Consider the following 15,727-nt stretch of genomic DNA (forward strand, 5'->3'; position numbering starts at 1 on the left):
GACCGGCAAGGGAACTCGCTGTTCCAACAGCACAATGCACGTCCGCATGTATCCCGTGCCACCCAACGTGCTCTAGATGGTGTAAGTCAACTACCCTGGCCAGCAAGATCCCCGGATCTGTCCCCCATTGAGCATGTTTGGGACTGGATGAAGCGTCGTCTCACGCAGTCTGCACGTCCAGCACGAACGCTGGTCTAACTGAGTCGCCAGGTGGAAATGGCATGGCAAGCCGTTCCACAGGACTACATTCAGCATCTCTACGATCGTGTCCATGGGAAAATAGCAGCCTGCATTGCTGTGAAAGGTGGATATACACTGTACTAGTGCCAACATTGTGCATGCTCTGTTGACTGTATCTATGTGCCTGTGGTTCTGTCAGTGTGATCATGTTATGTATCTGACCCTAGGAATGTGTCAATAAAGTTTCCCTTTCCTGGGACAATGAATTCACGGTGTTCTTATTTCAATTTCCAGGAGTGTATTACAGCACTGATCAAACTGTCTCAGTATAACAAGGTAATAACTGACATGTTACTGGGGTGTTTGGAGTCATTTCTTTTGCCAGGAATTAATGATGTTAACTCCAGTGAGATTCTCTGCAAGTGCAAGATAATTATATATTGAATGAAGTCTGTTGACTCTGAAACCAGAGATGACAGATTGGATGGTAGTTCAGGATTTGGTAGAATCTTGTTTTTTGCTCTGATTAGGGCTCCCTTACTTTGCAGGTTTGGAGATGATATAGCCCAGGACAGGCAGCCATATGGTGGGAGCAAACCTAATTATTTCCAAGATGATAAGCATCGTATTATTAAGTAGTAGGTTAATATTGTTTACATGAAATCAATAACAAAACCTATGGAGGCCTGGGAAAAGAATAGGCCTCCGGTATATTCTGCCAGTGATAAAAGGCAACGAAAAGAACAAACCACTAATAGGGCTAACCTCCCTTTTAGTGTGATTAGTTGGTTCAGTACAGAACTAATGATGCCTCAGGCAAGTGCTGTCATGGTCGATGACGATGCTTGAACCCTATGCCCATCCACAATGGTAACGACACTGCTAGCCACACGGAAAATGATTTAAATCCAAATAGAGGTGTTTTGGAGGATATCCTTCCTGGAACCACTGTAGAAGGAAAACAAAGACAGAGGATGAGATGGTCAGATGAAGTTAACTGACACCTCATGTTCTGTCATTACCAAGCAACGAACTTAGGAACCAACACAACTGGATATAGATCTCAAGTATATACAACATTTATTACCAGGTACCCAGAAAATTTTTAACAGAACAGCTAGTTGATCAGATCCATGTAATAATCAAAAATATCAGGATACCCTAGAGTCAGAATTAGAAAACATCAAACAATAAGTGCAACAAATACTGGAACAAAATAATATGCAATCAGAAGAAGAAGAAAATACAGTAATGGACTCAAACATCCCAGAGCAAACAAACAAAGAACAACACACATCAATTAAACAATCAGAGGAAAACAAAATCTTAAGACAGCCACCAGAACAAGCACAAATAGAACACGAAGTGACATTCTTGTTAGATATAGAAGAAAAATTTCAGCTGACATATATAGAATACAAAGACACAAATACAGACATTAGACCATTCTTGCATACACCACCAAATAACCCACAAGTTGAAACAACAATAAAAATTATCAACATAATCATACACAACAAAATAAATGAAAATACAACTATGGAAGAGTTACAACTACTGGTTTGTATAGGAGCACTCACTACACTAAATGTACACACTAGGCAGAGATCATAACCAACCAACACACATAAGAAACCCACAAACCAGCACGGCAACATAGGCTACAGATCAGAATAGAAAAACTGAGAAAAGAATTCGGACAGCTAACACAATTTATAAGAAATGAAATATCAGACAAAAAACGAAAAAGGTTAGGTAAAATCTCACAACAAGAAGCAATAGAGCAATTAGATGAACAGAAGCAGAAATTACAAGCATTGGCCAAACGACTTAGAAGATACAAAAAAAGTGAAAATAGAAGGAAACAAAACCAAACATTCAACACAAACCAAAAGAAATTTTACCAGACAATAGATACCACACACATTAAAATAGACAATCCACCAGACATGGAACACTTCTAGAGCAACATATGGTCAAACCTGGTACAACATAACAGACATGCACAGCGGATACAAGCAGAAACAGACACATACAAGATGATACCACAAATGCCTGAAGCGATAATTTTGCAACATGAAGTCACCCAAGCAATTAATTCTACACACAATTGGAAAGCCCCCAGAAAAGATAAAATAGTAAATTTCTGGCTAAAGAAGTTCACCTCAACACATTCACATCTAACTAAATTATTTAACATGAATATAATAGAGGGAAACATTCCACGTGAAACAACTCTTTGCCTTTACAAATGTCTGCTTGTGTCTGTGTATGTGCGGATGGATATGTGTGTGTGTGCGAGTGTACACCTGTCGTTTTTTCCCCCTAAGGTAAGTCTTTCCACTCCCGGGATTGGAATGACTCCTTACCCTCTCCCTTAAAACCCACATCCTTTCGTCTTTTCCTCTCCTTCCTTCTTTTCTGAAGAAGCAACTGTTGGTTGCGAAAGCTAGAATTCTGTGTGTATGTTTGTGTTTGTTTGTGTGTCTATCGACCTGCCAGCACTTTTGTTTGGTAAGTCACATCATCTTTGTTTTTAGATAAATTATTTAACAGTTACATTGCAGACCCATACACAGTCCCTGTTACACTTACACAAGGAATAATTTATCTGAAACCTAAAGATCAAGCAGACACAGCAAACCCAGCAAAATATCGCCCCATAACATGCCCACCAACAATATACAAAATATTAACTTCAGTCATTATACAGAAATTAATGACACATACAACACAGAACAAAATTATAAATGAAGAACAAAAAGGCTGCTGCAAAGGAGCCTGAGAATGTAAAGAGCAACTGATAATAGATGCAGAGGTGACATATCAAGCTAAAACTAAACGAAGGGTGCTACACTATGCATACATTGATTACCAAAAAGCTTTTGACAGTGTACCCCACACATGGTTACTACAAATATTGGAAATATACAAAGTAGATTCTAAATTGATACAGTTCCTAAACATAGTAATGAAAAATTGGAAAACCACACTTAATATCCAAACAAATTCAAATAATATCACATAACAGCCAATACAGATTAAGTGTGGAATATACCAAGGGGACTCATTAAGTCCTATCTTGTTCTGCCTTGCTTTGAACCCACTATCCAACATGCTAAAAAATACAAATTATGGATATAATATTACTGGAACATACCAACACAAAATCACACATTTGCTATACATGGATGATCTAAAACTACTGGCAGCAACTAATCAACAACTCAACCAATTACTAAAGATAACAGAAGTATTCAGAAATGATATAAATATGGCTTTTGGAACAGACAAATGTAAGAAAAATAGCATAGTCAAGGGAAAACACACTAAACAAGAAGATTACATATTGGATAACCACAGCGACTGCATAGAAGTGATGGAAAAAACAGATGCTTATAAATATCTAGAATACAGACAAAAAATAGGAATAGATAATACAAATATTAAAGAAGAACTAAAAGAAAAATATAGACAAAGACTAACAAAAATACTGAAAACAGAATTGACAGCAAGAAATAAGACAAAAGCTATAAATACTTATGCAATACCATTATTGACCTACTCATTTTGAGTAGTGAAATGGAGTAACACAGACCTAGAAGCACTCAATACACTTACACAATCACAATGCCACAAATATAGAATACATCACATACATTCAGCAACAGAAAGATTCACATTAAGCAGAAAGGAAGGACGAAGGGGATTTATTGACATATAAAACCTACATTGTGAACAGGTAGACTATTGAAGAAAATTCTTTATAGAATGAGCAGATACTAGCAAAATACACAAAGCAATCACTCATATAAATACATCGGCTACACCATTGCAATTTTATAACCATTTCTACAACCCTTTAGATCACATAACATCAACATATATGAAGAATGTAAATTAAAAAAAGAAAACACTACATGGCAAGCACCCGTATCATCTAACACAGCCACACATTGATCAAGATGCATCCAACACATGGCTATCAAAAGGCAATATATACAGTGAGACAGAAGGATTCATGTTTGCAATACAGGATCAAACAATAAACACCAGATATTACAGCAAGCGTATTATTAAAGATCCCAATACCACCACAGATAAATGCAGACTTTGCAAACAACAAATAGGAACAGTAGATCACATCACAAGCGGATGTACAATACTAGGAAATACAGAATACACCAGAGGACATGACAATGTAGCAAAAATAATACATCAACAACTTGCCATACAACATAAACTAATAAAACAACATGTTGCAACATACAAGTATGCACCACAAAATCTACTGGAGAGTGATGAATACAAATTATACTGGAACAGAACCATTATAACAGATAAAACAACACCACATAACAAACCTGACATCATACTCACCAATAAAAAGAAGAAATTAACACAACTAATTGAAATATCCATACCCAATACGACAAATATACAGAAGATAACAGGAGAAAAAATTGAAAAATACATCCAACTGGCTGAGGAAGTCAAGGACATGTGGCATCAGGAAAAAGTTGACATTATACCAATTATACTATCAACTACAGGAGTCATACCATACAATATCCACCAGTACATCAACGCAATACAGCTACATCCACACTTATATATACAACTACAGAAATCTGTAATTATTGATACATGTTCAATTACCCGAAAGTTCCTAAATGCAATGTAACATATACCATACAGTTAAAAGGAAGTCACGCTTGATCAAGGTCCACGTCACTTTCCATTTTTAACCAACCATAACGTATGAGAAAGGAAAGATAATAATAATAATAATAATAATAATAATAATAATTATTATTATTATTAAATTTTGTGCATGTTATGTTAGTACATTTTGTATAGTAATTTAAGAAAATTGTCAATGTAATTTACAGAATAGTTTTATTAATCCAGCTTTACAAAGTAGTCACTTTATGTGTGTTTCTTTCAATTATATAAATTGGAAGACTTGGCCATGATAACTTTTTGTTTTGTCTTGAACTGTATGTTGTTAATGGAAATTGATCTAGGGTTGGTGAATGAGTAGTGTGCTACTTCATTTTCAACAGTTAAGAAACTGACAGTTACAAGCAAAAATTTTTGTAATTCTCTTGAAAATATTCCAAACAAAATTGGTCCCAGAACTGAAACAAATGGAACCATTTTGAAAATGTACAATATGGTACTGGATGTCAAAATTAAATGTTTTTGAAATAACTGTTGCTTTAGGGATAGCAGATGAGGAAGAAAGGTAATTTCAAATGAAGAATGAACCATGAGAAAGCTTTGTGCAAGATGTTTCTCACATTTCTTGAATACTCATCACAGGCAAAAGCAAAAAGTAATTTCGCAGCAAAGGTGGGACCTTTGGAAAAGTAACCTTACTGATTTTCTCAGTTAATCTGTTATTATGAATTAGATGATAGTTCAACATCTCATGCCTCAAATAAATGAGCTTTCAAATAAGAGGGTGACCATGCACCAAAAATGATGAAATTAACTTCATTTGGCAAAAACTTTGCAGTCATTGTCTTCTGATATGCAAGAGATCCTTGTTAAACTGTACAACAATAAGTGGTGAAATATATACAAGTCATGTGTATGTGGATGATAAAATATGTGATAAGTATTTTAGAAGGCAAAAGAAACATAGTTTATTTGTGAAATGTATGTGCCTATCCTAAAAGGTGTTTTGGCAGTGATAAAATGAAGTAAAAATTTATTACTCGATTCTACTTGTACATATACACAAAGAAATTAGGGCTGTAAAACATTTTGAGCCCAATGAAGAGGTATTGGCAGTCATTTTTATTTCAGACATTCCATAATCATGCTTCAGAGCTGGATTCTACAAATCAAGAAATGTGTTGCACAAAGTACACTGACTTGAGAGGGCACTACATGAAAAATAAATATGTTTTTCACCCGAAAGATGCAGTCTTTCATTTCTGTGCTGAGAATCCTCCCTCTTCTCCCCCTCTCTCATCTCCTGCCCCTATTCTCCCATGTACCCATCTGTCCTGAAGCATAAGTATGCTATAGGTTTTTCTGTCCAGATAAGAGTGTATAACTCTTATAGTTTATTGGCACAACTAAGAACCAGTGTAACAGAAATTGTTGAAGTTGCAAATGATGAATTATGATGTAATTAGTCTGCTTTACTAGCAGCTACAAAAGTAGCTGTACAAACAGTGAAGAACATTAAGGGACACACAGTGTGCCTATTGTCTAGTTTGGTATGTATAGACTATTTGTACTACAGAACATACCAGAATTAATATCAGTTACATAATTACTATTTGCTGTATCATGCAAGTCTGTGTTTAGTGCTCAATTAGATTTATAGAGAAATGACACTGGTGCACATGATCCTAAATGCATACAATAAATGCCTAAAATATTTACAATAATATTTTTACTACGTGGACAATGCTTTGAAACCGACTATGCTGGCAGCCCCCATGTTCTCATTGATAGTACTGTACAGTTTCTGAGTCAACTATCATAGCTCAGGGGTAAATCTTGTTGAACAAGTTATATAGTTGGACCAGATATATAGCTACATAGCATGTTTACTGACAAGAGTCTGCTTTTGCAGGTCGTAACTTCAGTTTGTCCAGCAAATGGGAGACCTATAGCTGAAGTTCAGCAAGGAAACATAAAGGACTACAATGAGTGTGTACTTGAAGCTGCGAATGCCTGGCAAATATGGGCTGATTTACCAGCACCCAAACGTGGAGAAATTGTACGGCAGATGGGAGATGCTCTAAGAGAAAAGCTGATACCGCTAGGAAAATTAGTATCACTTGAAATGGGTAAATAAAATTGCAGATTGCGTCTCAGTACAAATTATACTCTCCAAATATGTCTTTGTAATACTTTTGTGACTTGAATCTATGCATGATATTAACTGAACATAAATGAGTACACAAATGCCTTTTTCTGAAACTTATTGAAATCTGAAAACTAGAAAAAGTTTTGACAGGAAAGGTGAGTATTGGAAATACTGAAAAAATAAAGAAGATAGTGTACTATTATCTGACAAAAGATGCTTCACATTATACATTCATTTGCTGAGTTTCAGAGATTGCACTAAAGAAAAAAGTGAAACAAGTGTAGAAACTCATTAACAGAGAGAAGCATCTCTCAAAACTACTGAGGTTGTATTGCAAACAATACTCTTTCACTAAATATATTCTGCTGTTCTCTGCTTGTAAAAGGCTACAAATAAACATTTCATATAGTATAAGTAAAGCTCCTGCTTTGATATCATGTGTTATTTTTCCAGATATATTATTGCTGCCTACCTACCACTGTTTGATAAACATGTAGCTAGGTGCAAACTGACGGTCAAATGCTAAAAGGTATCTGTATAATATTGAAATGAAGGCTTATTCGAAGTGAGCATGTTTACTTGTCATGTTACAAACAAGAATTTTCAACCCACAGATCCAGATATACATGTACCTTGTAAGACACTTTGTGAGAGATAGGACTTCCCATGGTACACAGTCTCAGTAAAGAAACTTCTAAACAAACAATACCTATTGCACAATAGATGAAGCCTTTAATGATTACCATAACAGGTTCTTATGGAAAGATGGTTCAAAGAATCCAAAGAAACTCTTATCATCTATATAGATACTCTGCAAATCACTGTGAAATGAATGACAGGGGGTGTGTAGCATGGTACCACAAGCTAGGGCTTCTTCTCATCATAAAAGGCACTCCTAAAGTTAAGTGGTCTGTGGGCATTGAGACTGGACAATGGGTGGTGGCTGAGCTCCAGGTAGTGGTGTGTGTTTCAGTACTATGCTTAAATACAACACACAAACAGTAGCTTCCGAAATACATTCCATTAATGTATTTGTGTTATCTTCCCTGAAAATTATATTCTGCTGCATAATATTATCTTCCCTGAAGCTGGGAGCCCAGGGCTCCCTTAGCACAAATGGCATGCAGCCAGGAAGGTGGTACATGAACAGTCTGGGAGATGGCATTCAGGTGCACACCCAGCAAGTAGAAGATGGCAACTTGCAGTCAGTCAGCTAGGTCCCTCACCAGAGGAATGCCCCATAGGTCTGCATCTTCTATCAGTCTTTAATGTGACCTACAAAGAGTGACAGCCCATAGCAACAAAGTCTGCCCATATCAGGCACGCTGCAATTTTGTAGTTGAAGTCTTCAGACAGGCAGCATGCAGCACATCATGGTTTGCCAACAGCACTAACCTGTAACTAGCGAAACTGTCATTCCATTAGGATCAGTGATTCAGACAGAATGAACAAATATAATGAGAGTATTCAGTCATAAACAGGAGTGTTTAAAGCCAGATATCACATCCCTGTAGCAAGTTATGTGGCCATTTGGTCTCATTTAAGTGGAGGTGTCAGCAATCCTGTTCACACCGTGGTGTCTCAAGTAGAAACAGTTTTTCCTACCTCTCAGTTTATCATCAGTACTAGTATGCCTTGGAGTGGAGGAGCTTGAATGTTGCATGTTATTTCTTCGTATTGAAGAAATATGACATTCTGGGTACCATCATACTGAACTGCTTGCACTCCTTGCTATATTTCTGCTTGCTGTATAGTAATGAGGTATGAGTATTGCCCTGCTTTGCAGTACTGGCACTCTCCACAGTCTGTAGATTATGGTTATGACATAAAATCTGAGTTGCTCTTGGTTCTTTTACCATCTGTGCCAAATAATACACTCCTGGAAATTGAAATAAGAACACCGTGAATTCATTGTTCCAGGAAAGGGAAACTTTATTGACACATTCCTGGGGGCAGATACATCACATGATCACACTGACAGAACCACAGGCACATAGACACAGGCAACAGAGCATGCACAATGTCGGCACTAGTACAGTGTATATCAACCTTTCGCAGCAATGCAGGCTGCTATTCTCCCATGGAGACGATCGTAGAGATGCTGGATGTAGTCCTGTGGAACGGCTTGCCATGCCATTTCCACCTGGCGCCTCAGTTGGACCAGCGTTTGTGCTGGACGTGCAGACCGCGTGAGACGACGCTTCATCCAGTCCCAAACATGCTCAATGGGGGACAGATCCGGAGATCTTGCTGGCCAGGGTAGTTGACTTACACCTTCTAGAGCACGTTGGGTGGCATGGGATACAGGCAGACGTGCATTGTCATGTTGGAACAGCAAGTTCCCTTGCCGGTCTAGGAATGGTAGAACGATGGGTTCGATGACGGTTTGGATGTACCGTGCACTATTCAGTGTCCCCTCGACAATCACCAGAGGTGTATGGCCAGTGTAGGAGATCGCTCCCCACACCATGATGCCAGGTGTTGGCCCTGTGTGCCTCGGTCGTATGCAGTCCTGATTGTGGCGCTCACCTGCACAGCGCCAAACACGCATACGACCATCATTGGCACCAAGGCAGAAGCGACTCTCATCGCTGAAGACTACACGTCTCCATTCGTCCCTCCATTCATGCCTGTCGCGACACCACTGGAGGCGGGCTGCACGATGTTGGGGCGTGAGAGGAAGACGGCCTAACGGTGTGCGGGGCCATAGCCCAGCTTCATGGAGACAGTTGCGAACGGTCCTCGCCGATACCGCAGGGGCAACAGTGTCCCTAATTTGCTGGGAAGTGGCGGTGCGGTCCCCTACGGCACTGCGTAGGATCCTACGGTCTTGGCGTGCATCCGTGCATCGCTGCGGTCCGGTCCCAGGTCGACGGGCACGTTCACCTTCCGCCGACCACTGGCGACAACATTGATGTACTGTGGAGACCTCACGCCCCACGTGTTGAGCAATTCGGCGGTACGTCCACCCGGCCTCCCACATGCCCACTATACGCCCTCGCTCAAAGTCCGTCAACTGCACATATGGTTCACGTCCACGCTGTCGCGGCATGCTACCAGTGTTAAAGACTGCGATGGAGGTCCGTATGCCATGGCAAACTGGCTGACACTGACAGCGGTGGTGCACAAATGCTGCACAGCTAGCGCCATTCGACGGCCAACACCGCAGTTCCTGGTGTGTCCGCTGTGCCGTGCGTGTGATCATTGCTTGTACAGCCCTCTCGCAGTGTCCGGAGCAAGTATGGTGGGTCTGACACACCGGTGTCAATGTGTTCTTTTTTCCATTTCCAGGAGTGTAGCTCTGAAAATTTATTAGTGCTCTTGGAACACCGTTATAATCACATACTGAATGCATTCTTGGAACCTTGTCTTCAAGCATATCTTACAATTCAGGTCACTCAACATTTCTGGGCTGTTCTCCCAGGAGTCAAACAAACCTGTAATGATTTGTACCATCCTTCTCTGTGTACATTCGATGTCCCCATTAGCCCTATTTGGTATGAGTCCTGCACATTTGAGAAGTGTTGTAAGATATGATGCATAATTGATTTCTAAGTAGTCTGCTTTATAGACTAACTGCATATTTGCAGTATCCTTCCACTGAATCAAAATCTGCCACCTGTCTTAACCAAAATTTGGGTGTATGTGATGATTCCATTTCATGTATTTACATATTGTTGCTCTCATATGGAAAGGATAAATTGCTAGTCACCAAGAAGAGGAAGTGTTGAGTCACATATGGGCACAATGGAGAAGAATGCTACAAATATTTCAGCTTTCAGACAAAGTCCTCCTTCAGAAATGGAAAGTACACACACAAACAATGGCAAGTCCAGGATGAAATAACAAAAATATTATCAGAGGGATAGACTAGTATGCACCTTATAGAGAAGTCGTTGAGTCTCAGATAGGCACAATGAAACAAGTGATATACATTTAAGCTTTTGCCCAAAAAGCCTTCTTCTGCAATAGAAAACACACACACATTCACACAAGACACATGACTACTGTATATCGCTGTCATGGCTGGACAGTCAAGCTACAGAGGGCAGGACAGTGGTCAATTTGTGTGAGTTGTGCTTGCATGAGTGTGTGTATCTTTTCCACTTCAAACGAAGACCTTTAGGCCAAAAGCTTAAACATTTAGCAGTCTTTTCATCATGCATGTCTGCAGCTCAACATCTATATGGTGGAAAAAACACACATACAAACATTCACACAACAACTCACTCACACATGGCCTCAGTCTCCAAGCATCTGACTGCATCTGTTGTGAGCAGCAATCTAGCTGGGATTAGTTGTGGAAATGGCATGGGGTGCATGGGGTGGGAGGGAGGAGAGATAGCATGTTATGGGTGGGTGAAGGTGCTAGAGCTGTCTGTGAGAGTGCGCAGGGACTTGTGGGGATATGGTAGGACTGATAGGTGTAAAACAGGTTGGGTAGGCTGAGATGGAATGATTGGGGGGGGGGGGGGGGGGGAGGGTGAAGGGGCAGACAGAAAAGTAGAGGAGAGAAATAGGAAAACACAGTGCAGGTGTGCTGGTGGGATAGAAGGCATGTGTAGTACTGGAGTGGGAGCAAGGAAGGGGATAGGTATGTGGAGTATAGGAACTTGCAAAGGTTGTGTCAGGGGCATCATGGGAATTAAGAATATGTTGTAGGGAGAGCTCCCACCTGCACAATTTAGAAAACTGATGTTGATGGGGAGGAATACATATGGCACAGGCTGTGAAGTAGTTATAAAAGTAAGGCACATTGTGTGGTGAGGGATGAGAAGACAGATAGACTCAGGGGAGAGGTTATGGTGAGGTCCTAAGGATTTAAAGGGATCCTGCTGTGTTTCTGGAATAGGGTTATTATGATAGGGCTTGTAGGTGGATGTATCTGATAACTGGTGAAGTCCATCTGCTTGATAATTTCTGCAGTTCATAACCAGATTGGTGGAGACTTTGTCAGCAGGTTGGTTTATAAGGTTGGGATTAGTTTTTAGGTGGTGGATTGCTGTTCTTTCTGTGGATTTGAGGTTTGTTTTCATGTTGAGGGATTTGGGTAAAGATGGTGTGGTGAAGTGTAAGGTTAGGAAATTATGGAAAATTAGCAGAAGGTGTTTTGGGAGCTACATGGCTGAGTCATGTTTGGATGGAGAAATAAGCTGTCAGACACACTTCAGCATTGGTTTTAGATTGAGTCTGACTGGTAGGGTTAGTGCTGAGAAATAGTGAAAAATTGTTTCCACTGTGAGAACTGGGAGAAGGAGAGGAGTTCATTTATAAGCCCAATATAAACGAATTTGGAAGTGAGACCAAAGGTAAGATTGATACTTCTGTGGGACTGAGAATTTTGGAGCACTGGTTCATGCCTGTGTTGTGGATCTCTTTAGGTTTTGTGTTCTGTAGGCAGCAGGAAGGAGTTTCTGAGAGGTGAGGTAAATCAGAAGGTCTGCAAGGCAAGTTTTAACAGCTATGAGGAAACTCACATTGTCCAATTTTGGGTCCACTCCTATTTCTTATATATGTGAATGACCTACCAGTGAACATTCAACAAAGAGAATTGATACTCTTTGCAGACAAAACTAGAGTTATAATTAATTCCATAAGAGAGAAAGCAACAGAAGAGACAGTAAATGAAGTTTTACAAACAATCCTTAAGTGGTTCTCTAAAAATGGTCTACCTCTAAAGTTTGAGAAAACAGATTATATTCAATGCTGTATAACAGAGTTATACCAGCAACTGATATAGCACATGAACTGGAGTAAGTAAATAGGGTTGAATGCTCCCAATTTGTGGGTGTACATCTTGATGAAAACTTGAACTGTAAGAAGCATATTACTGAGCTTTTCAAACAATAAGTTCAGCTGCTTTTTCAGTTGATATAATTGCTAGTCTTGGAAACAAATGAATTAACCTCCTGAAATATTATGCATATTTATGCTCTGTAATTTCTCATGGAATAATTTTATGGGGTAACTCAACTGTTAGAACCCCAATGGCCTTGCCACAGTGGTAACATTGGTTCCCATCAGACCATCAAAGTTAAGCACTGTTGGGCTTCACTAGTGCTTGGTCGGGTGACCATTTGGGTCTGATGAATGCTGTTGGCAAGCAGGGTGCACTCAGCCCTTGTGAGGTCAATTGAGGAACTAATTGACTGAGAAGTAGTGGCTCTAGTCATGAAAACCAAGAACAGCTGGAAGAGTGGTGTGCCTGATCACATGCCCCTACATATTTGCTTCTAGTGGTGCCTATCAGGTGAAGATGACATGGTGATCAGTCAGTGCCATTGGGTCTTCTGAGGCCTGTTTTGATGGAGTTTTTACTGTTAAAAAGAAACGACAAATTACACAAAAGTGAGCAGTAATAATACTGTAGGGTGGTCACTGACAGTCCTCTTGCAGGTACCTCTTCAAGGAGGTGAGCCATTCATATGGAAAACTGCAATACACATAGTCATCAATGAAATTCATGATAAGTTATACTTCACAGTTTGAGAAGAATACTGATTTCCATAGCTATAACATTGACATTTATTACCAATTTTTAAATCTGTCAGTGGCTCAGAAAGGATTTCAATATCCAGCAACAAACATTTTTTGTCATTTGCCCAATTCTATAAAGTGTCTGATGGGTAGCAATGCTAGTTTTAAATCTAACCTAAATTATTTAACTCCTGCTATCCCAAGGATGGATTTTTATCTAAAATACAGTAGCCTGGAACAAAGAAGAAGAAAAAGAAAAAACTCCCTAGTTTTTAAGTTTAGTGCCATGAGCAGGACTAAAAAAAAAAGGCTTCATCAGTATTAACGCTAATCATCTATACATATCCAGTAAAACTGACTTGTTTCACATAATTTTCCTAAAAGAGTGGTTCAAATTATCTATGAGACATGAAAGTAACTATTAGTTCTTGTAGTGATGATGGATAATGGTAGTCCAAGGTGGATGTAGAAGGTGAATGGATTGCTGTTCTAGTTCCTGGAGGGCAAGAGTTTTAAACTGGGAGATGGAATGCAGGAACTTGGGGTTGCTATTCAGGAGAATTTTATGGATGGAGAGGAGATATTACAAAGAGCTTTGGGCATAATTCATATTGTTTTGCAGGACCATGCCAGTGAGGGCTATTTACTAGTGGTATTTCAACAGATAGACATCACTGTGGAAAGAGGCAGAGCCAGAGATGGCTAATTTGATGTTCAGGCTGACTTTGTTGGAAAACTGAAATATTACTAGCATTCTTTTTCATTGTGTCTGTCTGCAACTTAATGCCTCCTCTTTGTGGAGAGTAGCAATCTCTCCTTTCCATAGTGTTCTTATTCCATCCCAAACTTTCTATTGTTTTATTCTGCTTAACTCCTTCTAATCTCTCCTACAACTCAGTGCTGATTCCTGTTGTTATTACTCTCTGTTGCATTATAATACTCAGTGTCCACCACTTTCCCATGTTTTATTGTTGCCTCCCACAATGGACACTCTCTGACTTCTAAGCCATCTCATATTAATGGTCTCATCATTTACAACACATGGTTCCATGCATGCACAGATTGTACATGCATTGTATCGTATCCTATGTTCTCCCAACTGATATGATTATAAAATTTTTGAAAACATTTTCAGCAATCTTATATAATATAATTAAATACATATAATTAAACAACAGTCTTGATCACAAATTTCTTTTAATTGGAGTGACCGGTTTCAATCCTTAAGGATCATCTTCAGACTCCAGGATGGCAGGTGGACTTCCATGGAGCAAGCTGCACTGACCCATGACACTGAATTGATCCTTAAGGATTGGAACTGGTCACTCCAATTAAAAGAAATTTGTGATCAAGACTGTTGTTTAATTATATATATATTTGATATAGTTATTCCTGGAGCTTCAGACTGATACTTTATGTCCCTTCACTCTCATGTATTTTTGGGCATTTCCCTGTATCTTCCTGTGCCACATATACTGCACTGCACCCATACCTAACGAGCCCTTCTCTCCTTTTCCCTTATTCAAGCACACACCTTATGACATCACCCAATTGAATTACACCAGATATCCTCTTTCTTTACATATATGCACCCACAGACCTTTTATTGTCTTTTCTACATTTTTTCTCTTGAACTCTTCTCATTTCCACATCAATTTTATTAGGTTTTTGTTTTCTACCAAAGGCCCCACTTGCTCAGGCTTAATCTTTTTTCACTATATTTCTTCCACTTCACTCTTTTGTGATAATTCCATGTATTTTATGGAATTTTGCATATTTTTTCATGTTATTTACCCACCAATAAGGATCCTTGCTTCCTTTATCTGTGGCAACACAAAATCTTTTCCTGTACATAGTAAGAACCCAGTCCCACATACTGTTCCTGCACTGTTGTCTATCTTATAGGATCCCTTGAAGTGATCTGACCATTTAATTGCCCATCTCTGACTACAGCCCGTCCTTCCACAATGATCTCTATCTGTTCAAATTCTGTCAGCCCATAGCTCTCACCAACATAGTCCTGCAAAACACAATGTATCAGGCCCAAACCTCCTCGCACTTCCTCCTCTCAAGCCATAAAATGCTTTGTAACCCCAAATTCCTGTTGGGGGTGGTGAGGCCTCTGGCACCACCCTGTTGTGGCCTGAGGGAAGGGGGGGAGGGGGATGGCTGAGAGGTGGCCTGGTGGGGCCCAGTGATAGACTGGTAGCTGAGAAAATCACTTTGTTACTACTGCTT

General features: G+C 39.5%; 1 protein-coding gene across 1 annotated transcript in view; it reads left to right on the plus strand.

Moving 5' to 3' along the window:
- The window catches only part of LOC126266840 (alpha-aminoadipic semialdehyde dehydrogenase-like), a 135,648-nt gene that overhangs the window by 19,115 nt on the left and 100,806 nt on the right, over window positions 1-15,727 (plus strand). The window contains exon 2 of the mRNA XM_049971408.1: window positions 6,776-6,992. Within this exon, the coding sequence (XP_049827365.1) occupies window positions 6,776-6,992 (217 nt within the window). The remainder of the gene's footprint in view (window positions 1-6,775; window positions 6,993-15,727) is intronic.

Source organism: Schistocerca gregaria, chromosome 4 (assembly GCF_023897955.1).
Source record: "Schistocerca gregaria isolate iqSchGreg1 chromosome 4, iqSchGreg1.2, whole genome shotgun sequence".
Lineage (NCBI taxonomy): Eukaryota > Metazoa > Arthropoda > Insecta > Orthoptera > Acrididae > Schistocerca > Schistocerca gregaria.